The sequence below is a fragment of the Bos grunniens genome, chromosome X (assembly GCF_055505025.1).
Source record: "Bos grunniens cultivar Pamir isolate PY7600 chromosome X, Bosgru_T2T1.0, whole genome shotgun sequence".
Classification (NCBI taxonomy): Eukaryota; Metazoa; Chordata; class Mammalia; order Artiodactyla; family Bovidae; genus Bos; species Bos grunniens.
The window spans coordinates 43,645,081-43,666,084 of record NC_141194.1 but is presented as its reverse complement, the minus strand read 5'-3'; the positions used below and the strand labels follow the sequence as shown (position 1 = coordinate 43,666,084).

At 36.7% G+C, this 21,004-nt stretch overlaps 1 protein-coding gene across 9 annotated transcripts in view; it reads right to left on the bottom strand.

Annotated features, from left to right (window-relative positions):
* KDM6A (lysine demethylase 6A) overlaps positions 1-21,004 on the bottom strand; it is a 179,975-nt gene that overhangs the window by 78,090 nt on the left and 80,881 nt on the right. For all 9 annotated transcript variants that reach the window (XR_015158464.1, XR_015158465.1, XM_086386701.1 and 6 more), the window contains exons 5-6: positions 17,047-17,105; positions 8,113-8,233 (exon numbers count right to left, since the gene is read on the bottom strand). Coding sequence is in view for 7 of the 9 variants with exons in the window: in XM_086386701.1 (XP_086242827.1) it covers positions 8,113-8,233; positions 17,047-17,105 (180 nt within the window). In the remaining 2 variants the exon portion in view is untranslated. The remainder of the gene's footprint in view (positions 1-8,112; positions 8,234-17,046; positions 17,106-21,004) is intronic.

Below are 21,004 nucleotides of genomic sequence, written 5' to 3'. Positions count from 1 at the left end.
GAGCAACGTGTGGATTCCAGATTCAATCTCAGATGTTCTGATTCAATGGGTTGAGAACAATACCCTATGAACCAGATAAAACCCCCTACAACTTATTCCAATGCACAGTCAGGGTTAAATGCCAATATTTAAAACTTGCAAATTGTGTGCTTACCCCCAAAAGCCTTACTTCAGTCTATACTGCTGTCTATTAAAGCAAATGCTGCTTCTTAGTAGTAAAATGTTTGCAACCTATTTTTACTCTACACCAAGCACTCTGTTATGACTGTGCGTGTGTATGTTCTCAGCTACATCCAATTCTTTGGGACCTCATGGACTGTAGGCTGCTAGGCTCCTCTGTCCATGGGATTATACCTGTTAAGAACATTGGGGTGGGTTGCCATTTCCTCCACCAGGGGATCTTCCCAACACAGGGATCAAATCTGCATCTCCTGCATTGTTAGATTCTTTAGCACTGAGTCAGCAACTACGCAACTGAATAAAAGGCTCACTGAAATTAATGTTCTAATAAAAGTTTAAAAGACAATTCCATAGCAGAGTCTAAAAGATATAGATGAGGGAAGAAAAGAGATCCTTCAAGCTGAGGAAACAACGTCTGTTTACACAGCGTTTATGAAACAAGGATTTATGAACCATTTAAGTGGGAGAATGGAAGGTTTGTCAGGTACTCTTGCAGGTCAAAGGCGAATTATTTTTTCTTTTTTTTTACAGATTGCCAGAATTCTGAAAGTATGAATTAAAAAACCAATAAATTTCATTTCTAAAACTAGGGAAAATGCCTTAGAATGCGATGGTAATTACTTTAGGAATTTGGTCTCTGAAAATAAGATACCAAACTAAAACTGGTAAGTTTCGGTAGCATTTGTGAGCCATGATGCCTGGCCAAGTTGATCTGACTGAGATTCCCTCAAAGTTCCCAAACTCAGTTCTTGCATTCTCTTTGTAATTCAAGATTATAACAGTTTCAAGGAGGAACTCTACTGCACCAATGACTAATAGCTAATGAATCCTAGCAATCTTCACTCAAAAAAGAGGCTCCTTCTTTTAAGTTTACCAATATGGTCTCTTCCAAAACTGTCTTTCACACACACACACACACACAAAAATAGTAAGGCAAAAGACATTCTATACTGAAGATGTTCAAAATCTAATTTCCAGCCCTTCTTTTTGGCTCCAGACTTCCATCTATACCAACATCTGATATCCCTCAGGTACTTCCAACTCAATATACTCCCAAATGACTCATTTCCATTTGGAGGCTTTTCATTTCCCAATCCCCAAACCTGTTGTTTTCTTTATCCCCTGCTTTATTAACAGAAAAGTAAGTCAAGTCAATAAATGGGGACTCTCTACCCACACTTATTTGTCAATAAGTTAACTTCTTTATTAAGACTCCTTAAGATCTCTAGGATGTGTTACCTTTCATTCATCCATCCATGCATCCATCCTGAGAACCAATTTATTCTACAGATCTTGCTCACCTTTCTTCCTGTAACTGTGTCCAACATAGTTCTCAAATTTCTCATTTTTTACAGGTATGCAACTGATTAGAAACTTTAAAACACTGGTTCTAGCGTATGTCAAATCTATGTACAGAAACAATCAGAATACGTATTGACTGAATTTTCAAGTTCTTTAAATCTAGTATACAATCTGTGTTCAAATCAAAATAAGACTAACACGCACATAAATAACAAAGTTAACATAATATATATTTTATAAAGGATAATGTTACAATTTGCATTGTAAAATGTTGTTTAGAAACATAAGCTTAAAAAATTGTGACACTGAATACACTGAATGTTTCATAAAGCTGCATTTGAAAACTGAATATTTATAACCACAAATTTAATTAGTCATCCATAAACACCAAAAAGTGTTTTTTGATTAGAAATGACATCTTGTAGTTAAAATATATTTGAGGAGAGAAACCTGACACAGGAAACCTGGGCTAATCCCAACTGCTCAGTATCAAGAAAGGATGGTTACCGAACATCTATGAGCAGTCATGTTCTTTTCAAAAATGTATTTGAGGAACTGAAGTTCTTCTACTATTTATACTACTTTGCACTTACAGGTATGTAATAGAACTCAGGGCAGAAATAAATACCAAAAGGAAAAATAAAACTGGGCAGGCAGATTGAAGTGGAGAAAGCATTAGTGGACAGATAAACCAATGAGCAGATCACCTCATACCAGATAATACACAGAAAGTGCTAAACTGCTAAGTCACTTTCAGTTGTGTCTGACTCTCTGCAACCCCATGGACTGTAGCCCACCAGGCTCCTCTATCCATGGGATTCTCTAGGCAAGAATACTGGAATGGGTTGCCATTTCCTTCTCCAGGGGGTCTTCCTGACCCAGGGATAGAACCTGTTGTCTCTTATGTCTCCTGCACTGGCATGCGGGTTTTTTATCACTAGCGCCAGCTGGAAAGCCCCAGATAATACATAGAAAAGATTAAAAAGTACAGTTGATGAACAGTAGAAAAATGAAAGAGCAAGGAAAAGATTTCTGTCCATAAATGAGGAAAAATGGACAGAAGACAAAGGGCAGTGACCATTCTCTGCCCAGACAGTGACATTATACTCAGGAGAAACCAAATTCCACTACCAAAGTGGGAACTGGGGTGGTTGAAAGGTACAAATGTGAAACTAGCAGATAACTAGATTACAGTATAGAGATTACTGTATCAACGATACTGTACTATAAATTTTGAAGCTAAGAGACTAGATCTTAACTGTTCTCACATACAAAAAAAAGATAATTATCTGGCATGACAGAGATGTTATTAGGAAATGCTATGGTGATGATGATAATGTGTCAAATTGGTGGTGATGATATATGGTGATGGTGATATATGGTATGGTGATGATATCAGATCAGATCAGTCGCTCAGTCGTGTCCGACTCTTTGCGACCCCATGAATCGCAGCACGCCAAGCCTCCCTGTCCATCACCAACTCCTGGAGTTCACTCAGACTCACGTCCATCGAGTCAGTGATGCCATCCAGCCATCTCATCCTCTGTCGTCCCCTTCTCCTCCTGCCCCCAATCCCTCCCAGCATCAGAGTCTTTTCCAATGAGTCAACTCTTCGCATGAGGTGGCCAAAGTACTGGAGTTTCAGCTTTAGCATCATTCCTTCCAAAGAAATCCCAGGGCTGATCTCCTTCAGAATGGACTAGTTGGATCTCCTTGCAGTCCAAGGGACTCTCAAGAGTCTTCTCCAACACCACAGTTCAAAAGCATCAATTCTTCGGCACTCAGCCTTCTTCACAATCCAACTCTCACATCCATACATGACCACAGGAAAAACCATAGCCTTGACTAGACGAACCGTTGTTGGCAAAGTAATGTCTCTGCTTTTGAATATGCTATCTACATTGGTCATAACTTTCCTTCCAAGGAGTAAGCGTCTTTTAATTTCATGGCTGCAGTCACCATCTGCAGTGATTTTGGAGCCCAGAAAAATAAAGTCTGACACTGTTTCCCCATCTATTTCCCATGAAGTGATGGGACTGGATGCCATGATCTTCGTTTTCTGAATGTTCAGCTTTAAGCCAACTTTTTCACTCTCCACTTTCACCTTCATCAAGAAGCTTTTTAGTTCCTCTTCACTTTCTGCCATAAGGGTGGTGTCATCTGCATATCTGAGGTTACTGATATTTCTCCCGGCAACCTTGATTCCAGTTTGTGTTTCTTCCAGTCAGCGTTTCTCATGATGTACTCTGTATATAAGTTAAATAAACAGGGTGACAATATACAGCCTTGATATACTCCTTTTCCTATTTGGAACCAGTCTGTTGTTCCATGTCCAGTTCTAACTGGTGCTTCCTGACCTGCATACAAATTTCTCAAGAAGCAGATCAGGTGGTCTGGTATTCCCATCTCTTGAAGAATTTTCCACAGTTTATTGTGATCCACACAGTCAAAGGCTTTGGCATAGTCAATAAAGCAGAAATAGATGTTTTCCTGGAACTCTCTTGCTTTTTTGATGATCCAGTGGATGTTGGCAATTTGATCTCTGGTTCCTCTGCCTTTTCTAAAACCAGCCTGAACATCAGGAAGTTCACGGTTCACATATTACTGAAGCACACATTGTACAAATTAAACTTACTCAAAGTTGTATGTCAATTCTATCTCAATAAAAAAAGTTTTAAAATTTTAAAAGCCTAAAATTTTCAAAGTGCCAATAAGAAGAGTTATTTAACAAATAAAGGAAGCAGGCCAGGAGTGGGTATAGAGAAATAACAGCAACTTTTATTATCTTTAGACAACTGAATGAATAAAAATATGCAGTTAAAGCTTCAACAAAAAATACTACAGATATATCTTAGAAACTTAAGGCCTGATTAAAATTAATTTAATAGCTGGTATTGAAATTCTGAGCAAATATTTTTATAATTCATAGTATCTCAATTAAATGAAGGAAATGATTTATATGAGTAGAATAGTAAAAGACAGGAGGTATTTCACAGATTCCAAAAGTGGTTTCTAAAAGGAAATACACATCATCATGCCTTTACTCATTCTTTCTGCCTTAATTTCTTGGAATAAGAAAAAAAACACAAAATTCCTGAGTCTGAAGTATGATATCAAATCAGATACCTGGAAATGAAGCAGTTTCTGGAGAAGAGTGTTTTTTAAAAAAAACGTAAAATGCTATTTCACTCAGAAGCTTCATGTGAGGTATGATAATAGAAGGGAGACAGCAGAACGAACTGGCGAACAGGGGGCATCTAGAGAAAACTGCGCTGTCAGTTTGTGTAGAAGATGACAAATACAATCAGCCTCATCTTTTCTCCCCAATGTTTCCAGCCAATCTCATGAGAGGCATTTTGTCATTTTATTGCCTCTTTCATTTTATTAAGCTATCCATTCAAGAAACACGAAGCACCTGTTGTAATGCCAAGCTAACACACAAGTCTCATTTGAGTTCAACCCATTTCCTTTGAATCTCCTCTTTCAATTCTCATCTTCTTAATCCCTTCATATTATTCCCTTCAATCTGCACTTATCATCTTCAAATATCAAATTATAAGGGGACTTACACTGGTATCCCAGTCAACAATCCACAAGTTCCCATAAAAAAAAGCCACCTTCTTTATCTACCTTTAAAAAAAATATTGAATGCTGCCATTATTTCAGGGGAACTTAAATATCTAAATATCAGGGAGAATTTTTATATGAAATTCATTAAATTAAAATAGATGCATTAACTGACCAAAGAATATGGGTGATATTACATCCTATTTTGCATTTATTAGCTCCATATGAAGGAAATAATTTTAATACTCTGCCAAGGTGTAAAAATTAGAAGCATCATATAAAACTACTTGTCTAAACTGGCATGCTTTTCTGATGCAGCAATAGCACACTGCCTCAAATACATAACAAATGTAAGCAATTATCATTAATATCATTAAAAAATAATGAAATAAAATTCTGAATTAATTATATGGAGGTAAATAGGCAACTACTCCCACCTGAGGGTGTATTATATGAAGCAGAAAAGCCATACAGTATCATGTAGAAATGTCACCCTGAAATGGACTCTGGTTCAGATAATACTAAACTAGTTAATAAACGAAGAATAGGTACCTCCATCACTCAACTAAACATGTGAAATCTTTACCGACCAATTTAATGGAAAAATAACACCACTAGTTGAAAAGTAAGTTGGGCATTAACTTCATATTTCTGAGGGTGGGCAGTATGTCAAAAATACAAGTATTAAAATTTAGGACAAGAAAATGGATTTCATACAAATAATATCTAATACTGGCCCCAAATCAGAGTTTTAGATATGGTAAAACTGAGAACTAAAAAAGAAGGGCTAAAAAAACTTATTTAACAGAGACTTTGATATATATATTGTTTAATCTTTGTAACAATCTTGTGGAGTAGGTAGTTATTCCAGTTCTACAGACTGAAAGGGGCTTCCCTGGTACCTCAGTCGGTAAAGAATCTGCCTGCAATGCAGGAGACCCGGGTTCGATTCCTGGGTCGGGAAGATCCCCTGGAGAACGAAATGGCAACCCACTCCAGTATTCTTGCCTGGAGAATCCCATGGACAGGAGAACCTGGCAGGCTATAATCTGTGGGGTTGCAAGAGTGGGACACAAGTGAGCAACTAAGCACACACACACAGACAGAAAGAGGATCAGAAAAGTTAGGCACATTGCCCAAGTCACACATTTAGTTTAGTGGCAGGGTCAAATTTTAAAACCAAATTTGCTTGCTCTGAGAGCTATTTACATGGTACCAAAACAGAATGAATCTGTTTCAGAAGTACATTTTGGGAGAAAAGTTATTACCAGAGATAGAAATAAAACAGGAGGCCCTGGAATGCATTTCATGTGTGGGTGAAAAGCAGGAATCTATTATGAAAATAAACTGCATTTTATTTAAATATTTTACCATCTAAAACATACTGTATATGTTGTATCTCTATCCCTGAGAGGGAAAGAAAATGAGGCAGAAAAGACTGGATCTGTAATGGACAGATTGTATGCACTACCCCCATATAAAAACACTCTTTTTTACCCACCCCTCACTCTTCTATTTGATAGGAAAAGCATGCTTAGGAAATTGAGCTCTGCTCAAAACAGGACATAACTGATCCAAAGAATAGAACAGAATAACCAAATCTTTGATAAGGAATCACTGAAAATGGCCATGTGGTCTAATTTTGGCCAATGAGATGCAAAGTGTTCTTGAAATGATCAACAAAAAGTAAGGATCTTTGTCCTCTACAACACAATAAATCAGGTATTTACTGAGTACTTACTATATGCCGGCACTACACTAAGCACCTATACCATTACCATATAATGCTTTTCTTTATGAAATATGAAAAAGAAATCATTTCACTTTGATCACACCTGGAAACCAACCTGGAGCCACCATAAAATCTGATCTGCTAGTATACACTGCGACTGTCCAACAGGAGGTCAAAATATGCAAGGTGTTTCAAGTCCACTCACATGCCAAAATACAGTTTGAGACAGGCTGCTTTAAGCTTGAGGAAAACTGATCAACTTCTCCACATTACTTACATTTGCCCTAGGGCCTATTCCTCAAACTGTACTCACCTTTGACAAATGTGTGATCTGAATATTTTCACAATCTACTTACTTTAGTGTTTTGGGGTGTATACCTCTCTTTCATACCAACAGCACTATTCTGTATAAACTCATGGAAGACAGAAACGGTATTTGTGCAAGTGTCTACTTTACAACTCTAGAGCAATTAGGCATTCCTAAGTACTTTTTTAAAATTTCAGTAGTTCCTTATTAGTGAATTCAAATTACAACCTACTGTAAAGCATTATCTTTTTTTATCTCCCTCCTGACCCTTCAGCATGAAGATAGCATACAATGGAGATATTTAGAACATGGCAACCATCACAGCCATAAACTCACAAAAAATTAAGCTTTTCCTAGAACTTCTAATCCTTTCAAAAATCAATACTTTTGTCAAGCAGGGAAGCACTATTTTCATGAAAAGCCCAGTAATACCTAGTCATGGCATAAATAGCACAGGAAACTCAAATGAAAAACTTGAGAAATGTAATATTTAAGCAATGATGTGCTATTTTGCCCAACAATGTTTATACTCACAAACTAGCAGTTGAAATGACTACCGAAGAACACCCTTTTTTAAAATAATTTAAAATATGGGACATGCTCTGTTGGTCTAGTGACACCTAGTGAGACCCATACAAGTAAATGGTCAAAAGATGGGGTCACAGATACAGAATCACTGAGCAGCTGGTTCTGACCCATCACTAACAGTGGAGTGATTCAGGTGTTCAAATCGACGTTGAAACCTTCGCCCTTTCCTGATGACGGACCACAATTCAAACTTTAAAAAGAAAAGAAGTTTACTGATATAATTACTTGCTTATGTCTTAGCATAATGTACTCCGAAACCCAAACATATGCATCTTCCAATTCATGGCTGATAAAAGTTCTTTCATCTAAATTTTCAAATTTTCTTTTGAAGTACCAATACAAATTCCAACATTTCTCAATGTTCTAATATTTGACAACCCCCCTCAAAAGCACAAAAAATGAAACACTGTATCTTTGATAAAACCCAACAACCTACCTTTAAACTAGACTCATAGTCTGTGTTCACTTTGAACATAAGCCCAAGCCGTAAATGAATTTCCTTGGCTCGACAAAAGCTGGGATCAACATAAAGCACCTCCTGAAATGCTTTAATTGCCCTGAAAGAACATAGACAAAAGATATCTTTACTTTTTAACAATTACATGAATTTTTTCATGGTAACACAGTAAATTTCTGTTTTATGCAATTCTGTTTTAAAGGAAATGCCAGTTTTATAAAACTGATGTCAATGGATAGCTTAAAAAAAAAAAAAGACTGAGAAGGGGTTCTTGGGTTTTTTATGTTAAGTGTATAATATAAAAAGAGAAAAAAAGGAAGATAAGTTGAATTAATTCTTAATTATTCAAATAACATTTTATGGCTTAATAAAATTCTCAATGTTAATAACTGATTTCACTGTTTCTGGAATTTCCTGAGAGAGAGAGAATAGAGCAGGTGGATAGTTTTGTTTTTAAGGGAGATTAATCCTGTTTCTAGTCTACTCCATAAAATGAAGTCTTCTTTTTTAAAACTTTTTATTTCTTTCATATTTAGGTTTGCAATCCATCTATACTTTATTTTTTATATAACGTTTTCATCTTTTTCTATACAAATATTCGATAGCCCCTACATCATACATAGAAAAGACCATCCTTACCACAGCTCTACAGAGCCACATTGTTCTAAATCAAATGTCCTCATCAAACATCTTGATCTGTTTCTGGGCTCTCTATTCTGTCACTTGATGTATTTTTACCCCAAATTCACATTTTATCACAAAAAGTCTTAATGACCAGTAGAACTTAATACAAGGATGAAGAAGGAACACTTTTCACTGAATACATTTTTATACCATTTAATTTGATCACATGAATGTTACTATGTACTTAAAAATGAAATTAAAATTTTGACAAAGAAAAATGTCTAATTTGAATTTTAGTATCAGATATATAGTATCAGATATACAGTATTTTAGGCATCATTTTATATCTCTCTACATGATTTAAAGCTTATTTCAAGTACAGGCTAATAAATGCTTTGCAAAGCTTTTAATCAACTATTCATTGCTTTTATTTAATCTTAAAGGAGGCTACCTGGAATCTTAGATAATTCCAAAATAAAAGTCAAACTTTTACATAAAACTTCAAAATATACTACCATAAAATAGAGCAAAACAATATGCCCTATGTCTTTAAGCAACTTTATTTTGACTTGTATACTATCTATTCCACCTCCAGAAAAACTATGTATTTATTACAATATTAAGGGTCCTGAACAGTAATATTTATTGTGAGAAGTGGGGGCAATAGGTCTGGTATCAGATACCTTTACATCTGGCTAAATAATTTCTTCCTGAAAAGGAGTTCAGCATCTCTGTGTTACATGGCATTTCAAATGGGTTGGGTTATTTATGTATTTTGCTATTTAGTGTGTATAGACAGAAGAGGGGAGTCAAAGACATGGTATGAAAGAATTCATGTAAAAATTCGAAGAAAATTACCTTTCTTATTCAAAGGTGGCTTCCTGCTCCTCTCAATCAGACTTCAAGATACTCATCTGCATACTGCTAAGAAGGTCTCTGTACTTTTCTCAAACCTTTCTCATAAGAAGAGGTGCAGTTTCAGCCTCTGTATTCTCTTGGTCATGTCTAGAGGCACCTTTTTCTAATAGAATAGATTGTGTGCTCAAGCAAGTGCATGTGTGTGTGTGTGTGTGCCTGTGAGAGGGTGTGTGTATGTTGGGGGAACACAACTCACATGTTGGGGGAGAGGCATAAAAAGGTTAGGAGGAGAATAACTGTGGCAGTAAATGATACCAATTAAAAGGTAAGATGTGACTGGGAACAGGAATTCAGGGGCTTCTGGAAGCTTCTAGGGCAATAGTAGAAGCTTCTGGGTCAGGAAGATCCGCTGGAGAAGGGATAGACTACCCACTCCAGTATTCTTGGGCTTCCCTTGTGGCTCAGCTGGTAAAGAATTCACCTGCAATGCAGGAGAGACCTGGGTTTGATCCTGGGTTGGGAAGATCCACTGGAGAAGGGAAAGGCTACCCACTCCAGGCCAGAGCCTGGAGAATTCCATGGAGGTCACAAAGAGTCAGACACTACTGAGCTACTTTCACTTACACTTCAGGGCGATAGTAATTTTTTATTTCTCAACCCAAGTGACAGTTCTGTTTATTTTTATAAATAACATGTAAAGATGTATAGTTAAATGTGTGCAATTTTAAGCATTTATAATAATAATAAATACTTCATAAAGTCCTAATAAAAATCCAGACAGTAAAGAATGGATATATGTACACACACACACACACACACACACACACACACACACTGTACAGCTGAAATTGACACAAGCTTATAAACTATATAGTCCAGTAAAAATTCAAAAAAACAAAACCAAAAACACCCCACCCACCCCCCAAAAAACCGAGGCAGGCCTGAGACATATACAGGAAAGGAGGAGGATGGAAGTGGAAGGCAGCAAAGGATTGAAAGATCAAAGGAGAAAAAGAAGATAGGAAGAAAAACAGTCCAAGAAAGGATGTATGTGAAAGGGAAGAATGAAAACACAAAGCATCAACAGCAACCCTTCAGGAAAAATATTTCCTACTCCATCTCAGTTTCTATTTCCATCCTTTGCCCAACCTTTGGTAAATGTGTTTTATTTTATACATGCCTTTAGTTATTAATTTGAAATGTTACACAACTACAAAGAAAACAAGTTCTCTATATAGGTTAACATACTGGGAATTTTTTTTTTTTAATTAACCTATCAGCAAAAACACATGTTCCAATACACTAGTCGGGGCTACACCTTACTGCTCTTTAAGGACTATTACAAGTGCCTATGACAAGGTTGAACTATACATCTATTCGTCAAGTTCTCCAGGTTGTTTCCAAGTTTCCCTCGACTTCAATACTTCCAGACTCAATCTTCAGTATCTCATTAGTAGATAACTGAAACAGACTCCTTAAAGACTCCCCTTGCTCTGCTCTGGCTTGCCAATGCTTCCTCAAATATGTAGCTCCTATGATGGCCTACTAATAACCATGACACTCAAGTCAAATGCTCCATGTCGCATTTAAGGTCTGTGAACACCCCATTCCCAGTCATGCCCTAACACTGCTCCTCTTCAACTGTGAGCTGGCGCATCTCAGGAACTCCTTCATGTAAATATTGGCCCTCTTGCTTTCACTGCTTCTCCTGAGGATAGTCTCCTGACCTGAAATATTTTCATTCTTCTGCTTCACTCTAAATGCAATATTACCTTTAAGACTCACCACCCAAACTCAATACCATTTTTTTTTTGCTTAGTATTAACCAGCAGTTAGGGCCACTCTATAATCAAATCATTTTATTCTCTACTTACCAGTGTGCTATCTCCAGTTTTTCCAAGTGGTCTATTCCTTGAGGTCTACATTCCTCTTTTATTTTCAAATACTCTAGACATTACAGGAAAATGTCTAGTATCTGTTTACTGGTGTCATCACTTTCATAGCTAGCAAACTGGATTTCTTGTTGAGGGGGTGGGAAGGGACGCTCCATAGTCTCTTTACTGATCAGAGTTCCCCTGAGCTAACAAAATAGATTAAGTTCATTTTCATTTCCTTTTCTGAACTTTTCCCATCTTCCTCTCCTATATGTTGCTTCCACCCCTTGGGGGTGAGAGAAGAAACAGAAAAAAGAATGTGTTTGTGTATTAGAATGGGGAAAGCGCTGTGTGGAGAAAACAGGTACAACTCAGACTAATTTTGGTCATCATTTTAATACACTCATATCTCACCAAACCACATGCAACCAGAGCATGGTCTCTACAGTGCAAGTTAGACTACACCACCAACACATACAAATTCTGCTGACATCAGTATTCTGATCAACAGACAATTTCAGAACATGAGAAATGGCTACTTAAAACCATAAAATACTGTTAATATAATGCTTAGAAAGGCTTACAATTTTCAAATATTAAAGCATAATCTCTACCGAAATAAAAGTGCATATTGTATGCATAACTATTCATGCATTTTTTCCTTAAAATCTAAAAATGGTTTTTTAATCACCATAATTATACCTACCTATAGATTTTCAGTTTAAAATTTTACATTTGTTAGACACTGCTAACAATTTTTAAAAGAAAATTATAAAAAACTAAAACCTTAATAGTACTACCTACAAAAAACACACACGCTGACTGTATTTTAAAGCAATGTTCATTTTTAATAAGGTTTCTAGAAAGTCATTTTTTAAAAAGCCTCCTTTAGAATTTTACCAAACTATAGAAAAATGATGATATTAAGTAAACACCCTGGCACAGTTTGAGCACATTTAAAGAGACAAAATAAAACTTTAAGTTCTCTGGAGCTAATAAAGGTGAGTCCAGAGATTTCCCTCAGGCATATCTGACAGGATAAGGGAAGTAATTTCACAAGTTTAGCTCTAAATCAGTAATAACACATACACAAAACAAATAAATACTTCGATACACACACACTTAGGAAATTTAGACGTTCCATCTAAATGAGACAATTAGTAAGATTTAATGAAGAACTCAGAGACAGGTAAGATATTTAAAGGTAGAGATGGAAAGAGAAGGAGACCAAACAAAGTAAATGGCATAAAACAAGTTACATGGGTGAAAAATGCTCAAGACATTTTCAGTGAAATGTTAATACAGTAGTGACTCACACAAAGAATCTATTTAGGGGAACAATGAGGTTAGAAAGATCATTTGAGGTTGAAACAGAGAGAATCTTAAATGTGAGGCTAAGTTAGACGTATCATACACTGGTTTATTCACATTGACATTTGCTAATGTATTACCTCTTGGGTCTTTTGCCCTCTTCAGTCAACTTCATTTCATCACTACAGACAGTGGGATTTTTTTCTCCTCTCCATTGTGAAGTTTATATTTATATTCATAATTTCCCTGAGGCTTAATCAGTCCAAACCCTTCCAAATTCTCTCTGGCAATCTATGTGTCACTGGTAAGCATAATTTTACCAAAACTACCTATTTATCTGCTAGTTTTTTCCAAAACAGAAGCAAACAGAATAAATTCAACATATGTTAACATCAACTGCTTTATTTTAATAGAAATATACTTAAACTCTGGTCTAAGATAATTAGTTTGCATAATGATAGCTCAGAAAACATATATTAAATATTAAGTTTTTGCCTGACTCCATGTTAAACAAGCCTCAAGGTCAATGGTGGTTATCTCTAATACATTAGGTTTATGTTTATGTTTGCACTCAAAGCAGTGACTTTACAAGGCAAGCAAAGATTACTATACCCTTAAGAACACTTGGTAACTGGTACAAATAATTGGTACACTTCTAATTGGAAATGAATCCTGGAGAAAATTCACTTGTAACGTGTTAACATCTATCTTTTTGAACTCACCTCCATCTCATTACCCTACTCTTTGCTGATGTCAACATAATAATCACTACATTTCCTTACCAGGCCTTATCAATCAGATTTGGGAAGGTAATTTCCAAAATCCTCTGCCTCTGGCAAAGAATTATGTAGCTGTTAGATTTGCTACCATAAGATCATTCTGATATTGATCAGTGGGGATACAAAAGGTTACAAGCTAAAGAAAGAGGAATGGTAGGATTTTCAAGGGGGTATATTCAGAAATATGGCTACAAGTTATAATAATTTACTACTGTACATGGTTCAATTTTTTTCGCTCAAAGATATAAGTTTCTTATTATAAAGGCAAGGAAAAGCTCAGTTCAAGATACCCTTAGCTATTTGCCACCCTCATGAAGTGAAGGCATGGGCATAAACATGGAAAGGAATGGCTTTATAGATGCTGGTTCTAGCGCTCTGCTGCATGTATTTTACTTTGGCCTTCTATGTCTTCCTTTCTTCTTCTGGATATATAATTTTTAAGTCTGGTCACAAGTTACTGTGTATGATAATAGTAAAATTAAATCATCATGATAAATCTACTAAGAATTTAACAGTTGCTGTTTCTGACACTGGGTTCCTCAAACTCAAAGTAGAAAAACTGACCAAGTTACTGAATTGACTCAAGAGGCTAACATCAATTCAAAAATAAAAGGTGTGTGTGTGGGGGGGGGGGGGGGGCGGGCGGGGAGAGGATGCAACATAATAGGGCAAGAAACAAGACAGATTAACAAGATAAAACCCATAGTTGATAAAATTGCTCTTAATAATTTATTAGGTCACTATCACCAACTCCAACACACATGTTGGTTGCATGCTTTCTTCTCAAATACTTAATCTAATTAAATACCAACAGACACCATTTCCAAATATTAAATTCTACTTACATTATAAATGTTCCAGAGCTAGACCATTCTGAGCTAACAATACAAAAAAAGGCATGCCATACCTTTCTCTGCAAATATTTTTTCAACAAATCCCAAAGCACTTAAGTGTGTGTGTGTGGGGGGGGGGGGGCTGCTCCCAGAAATTAATAGCTACCTATAAATACAACAAACAAAAAAATCCCCACACAAATTTAGTCTTAACCTAGGAAGTTCCTATTCATTAAGGCTATACTCTAAAACTCTCACCAAGCACCTACTCCAAGCTTTCTAATTTTGTGGCTGTTCAAGTAATAACGAAGTAATTGAAAGCAAAATTGGGGGCAGTTTGTGAAAGAACATTTGATCAGGAAAACAGAAAATATGCATCCATGAAGGATTAAGAGAGAGTGTGAATGACTTCCTTGGTGGTCTCGTGGTTAAGAATTCACCACACATCCCCTGGAGCAGCTAAGCCCTCACACCACAACTACTGAGCACATGTGCCACAAGTAGAGAGCCTGTGTGCTACAACTAGGACTCAAGCAGATAAAATGAATAAATATTTTACAAAAGAGAGAGGTGTGAGATATATCACTTTAGGGAGCAGCTAGAGCTGAAACTTAAGACATGAGAAAATGGTAACCAGGACAGGATCAACAAAACAGAAGGCACTTAGTAATTCAGAGATCGTATCATTCTTATATAGTTTCATTAAGGCAACTGAAGGAACCAGAAATCATATGTAGATAAAGAATCAAAAGATACAGTTTTCCACACTACAAGCCCCCTAACTTGACATGGTCACACACTTTTTAATGCAATCCAGTTTTGAACTGATGATGGTTTCACCTCATTATTGATTTTATGCTTTTATCTGTGATCTACAGAGAGTTCACAAGTTATCACAGGTAGGTAAAAACTAACTCCTCTGAGGTATACCTGTCCATTTCTAAAAGTGTAGCATTCCTTGTCTTGAGTTTCACCTAAATTATTTCTGGCTGGCCATAAAGATTGTACAAATGCGCCCAGAAGAACAATAATAAATACTGATTAAAAATAATGGCCTATCAATCTTCAAACTTGCGGACAGACTACAATAGACAAAATAATTAGAGTGGGAAATCTGAGCTTGCTTCCGCAACCAATTACATAATACTGAGTTACACACACACATACACATCTCTTGTTTTCTTCATCTATAAAATTAAGGGAGAAAACTAATTAATCTCTAAGGCCATTTCTGGTTCTAAAAGTTTTCTATAAATAGGATCTTTAAGAACCTAAGAGATTTTAAAACACTCCTAATCTACTCTTGATGATACATGATACACTGCATACAGAGTTAGGAGGCTTAAATTTTAGATTGTTCTACAACAATGTATAATTTAAAAGAAAAATATTACAAAACTTCTTAATAAAGACCAATTATAGCTTTGTAAAGTTTACCATGAAAATGAACGATTTGCATAATACTCTATCCACACAGATGTTCTCTAACAATGCAGTGTTTCCATTGATGATCAAAAACCAACAGGACCAAAACCAAAGAGGAAAGAAAAGGCATCTGGGAAAAGTCATTCATACCTGAAGTTTCCTCTTTAGAGCAATCATATCACATCATTACCAATGCACATTGAAAAGCTCTGTAATAAATATCCACGGTGCCCATCAGGTATATGACAGGGTTATAACCTTTGGTAAAAACGTTCCTCTGGACTTTCTAAGCACTCACTCAAGCTTAAAATTATGGAGACTAGAAAGGACTCTGACAAAGTTGAATACATTTCCAAAAAAAAAAAAAAAAAAATCTACATAGGGCTTTACAGTTTACAAAACGTACATTATCTAATTTGATCATCAAAACTCTATTAGAGTAGAAAAGACAATTAACTGCAATGTACCTAAAACACACACACGAGCAAACAGATCAAACTAAAAGTGCTGAGAACAGAATACCAATCTGTCAATTATGTTCTCTCCACTAGAGAATGCTACTGTCTTGTCTGGTAAACAGAAAAGCAACAAGGGGGCAAAGGCCATAGTAACAGGATCCGATATACTTTACTGTTTATAAAATCTTACATATTTCTATCATATTTAATGTCTGACTCTGAAGGTGGTACCATTATTACTATTTTACAGAAGAGAGAACTGAGAGTTTAAAAATCTAGTCCCTAGCTACAAGAAATTGGAAAGTACTAGTGTGTGTGCATGTGCGTGTGTGTTTTGGTGAAGGAGGAAGGGAAGGAGCAGTCAGCATGTCTAAAAGTCTGAAAAGCAAATACTGGTCATCATGCATCACTTAGCCACAAACCTTGAGAACAGAGAGCACAATCATTCCCCCGTTCAAATAAGCTAGGGACCACCAGGTATAATAAGTAACAGAAATTCCAAAAGCTTTCTAATCTAAGTCTTCTTTATACCAGATTCTTTTAGGAACATACACATTTTTAATTATCTAAGGTGGGGTCAATATCTCTAAAGGAACAAAGTAATAATTCCAAGAGATTATTGAAAAGTGTAGGCTTATTGATATTAAAATATTTTGTATTTATTACACATACATACACACACAAACAGAAAAATGCAAACAAAAGCTATATACTAGAAACAACTGGAGTTACTAGTTTTACATCAACTTACCACTGAAATGCATTGTAATGGAAGTAGACCAAACCAAGACCATATAAAAAGGCAGCATTCTGAAAAGGGAAAAAAAGAGACTTTTAAGAAAGGCATTTATGTCTAATACATATGTTATTATTATAAAATATAGTATCCACGATGTTTTAAGTTATTAACACTCTATCCTGCAGTACAATATATTTACAATATATCTTTAGAACACCAAAATAGCTTAAGAGTCAACAGATGGCACAGAATCCAATCAACTTGGACAGATCCTGTGGTTTCTTTTCAATCAAACTTGTTCTGAAGTAAAAAATCTGTCAGCAACATATAGATGGCCAATGGACATATGAAAAGATGCTCAACATCCGTCTATGGGGTCGCACAGAGTCGGCCATGAAATCAAAACTACAATTAGGTATCACCTCACACCAGTCAGAATGCTGCTGCTGCTAAGTTGCTTCAGTCATGGCCGACCCTGTGCGACCCCATAGACAGCAGCCCACCAGGCTCCCCCGTTCCTGGGATTCTCCAAGCAAGCATACTGGAGTGGGTTGCCATGTCCTTCTCCAATGCATGAAAATGAAAAGTCAAAGTGAAGTTGCTCAGTCGTGTCCAACTCTTCGAGACCCCATGGACTGCAGCCCACCAGCCTCCTCCGCCCATGGGATTTTCTAGGCAAGAGTACTGGAGTGGGCCAGTCAGAATGGCCATCATTAAAAGTCTATAAATAACAAATGCTGGAGAGGGGGTGGAGAGATGGGAACCATCCTACACTTCTGGTGGGAATGCAAGTTGTTGCATCCACAATGAAAAACAGTATGGACACCCTCAGGAAACTAAAAGTAGAATTACCATATGATCCTGCAATCCCACTCCTGAGCATATGTATCTGGACAAAACTAATTCAACAAGATAACGTGCACTTCTATGTTCACAGGAGCACTACTCACAATAGCCAAGAGAGGGAAACAACCTAAATGCTCGTAGACAGATGAGTGGCTAAAGAAGATGCAGTACTTATACACAATGGGTTACTACTTAACCATAAAAATAATTTCATTTGTAGCAGTATGAATCCAACTAGAGATTATCATACTAAGTGAAGTCAAGTCAGAAAGACAAAGACTATTAAATCATTTATAATGTGGAACCTAAAACATGACACAAATGAACCTATGATATAGAAACAGACTCAAAGAAACAGAAAACAGACTTGTGATCGCCAACAGCAGGGGTAGATGGACTGGACGTGTGGGGTTAGTAGATACAAACGATTACATCCAGAATGGATGGACAATAAGATCCTACTGTATAGCACAGGAACTATATTCAACCATATTCGAAGTCCTGGGATAAACCATAATAGGAGATATTAAAAAGAATGTGTATATATATATGTACAACTGAGTCACTTTGCTATACAGGAAAAATTAACATTGTAATTCAACTATACTTCAATTAAAAAAAAATCTGTCGGCAGAATTCCATAGGTAAAACTAAAAGAAAAACCTATTTTTCAGGAATAAGAAAATGCTTGAATTATGCTATCTTATTCTCTCTAGCTTGTATCTCTGTACTCTTTCTCTGGTTCTTTCTGACTGGATTTAATTTTATGTTCAGTGTTGCCAGGAAGGTAGTTAGAATTCAAAGTAAATGCACAATATAAATCTATAACCTATAATTTTAGTATTAACAAAAAACCCACCTGCTAAAATGACACCCAGTCACTTACATTTGGGGCTATAAACATCAGTGATTCCTTTTGCACGCACTACAAAACAGAGATGCTTATCCAGACTCAATACAACCTCCGGCCCCCATACAGGAAACTAGCTAGCTACTCTCTTTTTTCTAAAAAGGGCAAACAGCTGAGTACCGACTATATGTTATCCAAATTCTATATTCCAAAACTTAAAAATTCCAAACTCTTACTAAAATATATCTTACTGCATTATTTTAAGGTTATATTTCCTCAGAAGTACACCCTGAGACAAAAGGTTTTAGTATAAGTATTTTATTTGGGAAGTTACCCTAGAAAACACCAGTAATGGATTTGGAGAAGTAAGGCAGGGAAGGTAAGGAAGCTATTAGGGTGTAGTATGGATGACTATGGGCTTCCCAGGTAGGTTCAGTGGTCAAGAATCCGCCTGCCAATGCAGGAGACATGGGTTTCATCCCTGGGTCAGGAAGGTCCCCTGGAGAAGAAAATGGCAACCCACTCTAGTACTCTTGCCTAGAGAATCCCACAGGCAGAGGAGCCTGGCATGCTACATGATATCACAAAAGAGATGGACACCACTTGGTGACTAAACAACAACCACAACATGAATGGCTATGCAGCTGTGGCCAACAGGGACTCAATCCTACCGGGAATTTCTAGGAGACAGTAAAGAACATTCTCAGAGTCATTTTGTGCTAGGTGTGAGCCAACTATAGTTCTTATCCCACAACTGCTGTCATTCAATGACTGCAGAAAAGAACCAGTGATATTTAAAGTCCAAAGAATAATAAACACCTGGGCGACTTATTGGTATGCAGTTATTCTTTTTAATACTAAAATCTGTTCTAGGGTCATATATTTCCTTTGCATTCTATGTACCCTTCTGGAAGCAATGAAAAAGTTTTCTTAAGTATATCTTAAAATGCAATAAATATGTAAATTTAATTTCATTAGATCCTCATTACCAATTCTCTGAATAAGATAACTACATGCTACAGGGGTATTCACAAAGATCTCAGAAAACATCGGATTCAAAAGTTCATATTCAAATTTTTAAAATTTAGTTGAAAATGGCTTCAATCAGGATCACTCCTTTACCACCCCACCCTGTCGCTGAAATAAAGTGAACTTTTACTAAGTGTCAAGGACAATACTCAAGGGCTGAACAAGCTGAACTGATTAAAATGTACTCTCTCCCACACTCTACTTACTGTGTATGTAGAGGGGGAGGTATGATATTCAGAATACAAGAGTAGTTAATTCAAAATGTTCTACCCAAGAAAGTCTACATTTGAATCACAACTGTCTCCCTAGGTGGGGGAGGTGGAGGGGAAGAGACCATGGGTTGAATAACAATAGACAGCATCTTTCACCAAATCAGGTAACTGCCCAGAGAAGGTAGTGTGGTATGTGGTGGAAATATGAGTTTATCGAGGAATCTTTCTGCTTTCAGTACATATCCTACATTCTCTCAATTTTCTCTGTTCATAGTTCATCCTTCGCCTCTAGGAAAACTTATTGTCACCACCCGTGCCACTGTATAAATTCTATCAGTCCATCTAGACCTATTATGCCATTTTCCCTATGGAGCTTTGTTGCTTCTCCCACCTTAAGCCAGAGGTAATCTTTACAACCTCTAAATTTTGCCTTAGTACAATGTCCCTAGCATGCGACATGGTACAACAGTAAGAACTTAATTTTATGCAACATGCTAACATCATTTCTTTAAAAGGTTCTAATACGCTGGGCAGTGCATTAAAAAGTGGAGACATCACTTTGCCGACTAAGGTGCGTATCGTCAAAGCTATGGTTTTTCCAGTAGTCATGTATGGATGTAAGAGTTGGACCACCAAGAAGTCTGGGCGCCAAAAAACTAATGCTTTCGAATTCTGGTGTTTGAGAGTCCCTTGGATTACAAGTAGATCAAACCAGTCAATACTAAAGGAAATCAACCCTGAATATTCATTGGAGGCACTGATGCTGAAGCTCCAACACTTTGGCCACCTGATTTGAAGAGCTGACTCACTGGAAAAGACCCTGATGTTGGGAAAGACTGAAGGCAAAAGGAGAAGTGGGCAGCAGAGGATGAGATGGTTAGATACCATCACCGACATGAATTTGAACAAACTCCGGGAAGACAGTTGAGGACAAGGAAGCCTGGAGAGCTACAGTCCATGGGGTCTCAAAGAGTTAGCAACTGAACAACAGCTCTTTGAAATTAAAGAACCAAGAGAAATTAAGCAAACTGCT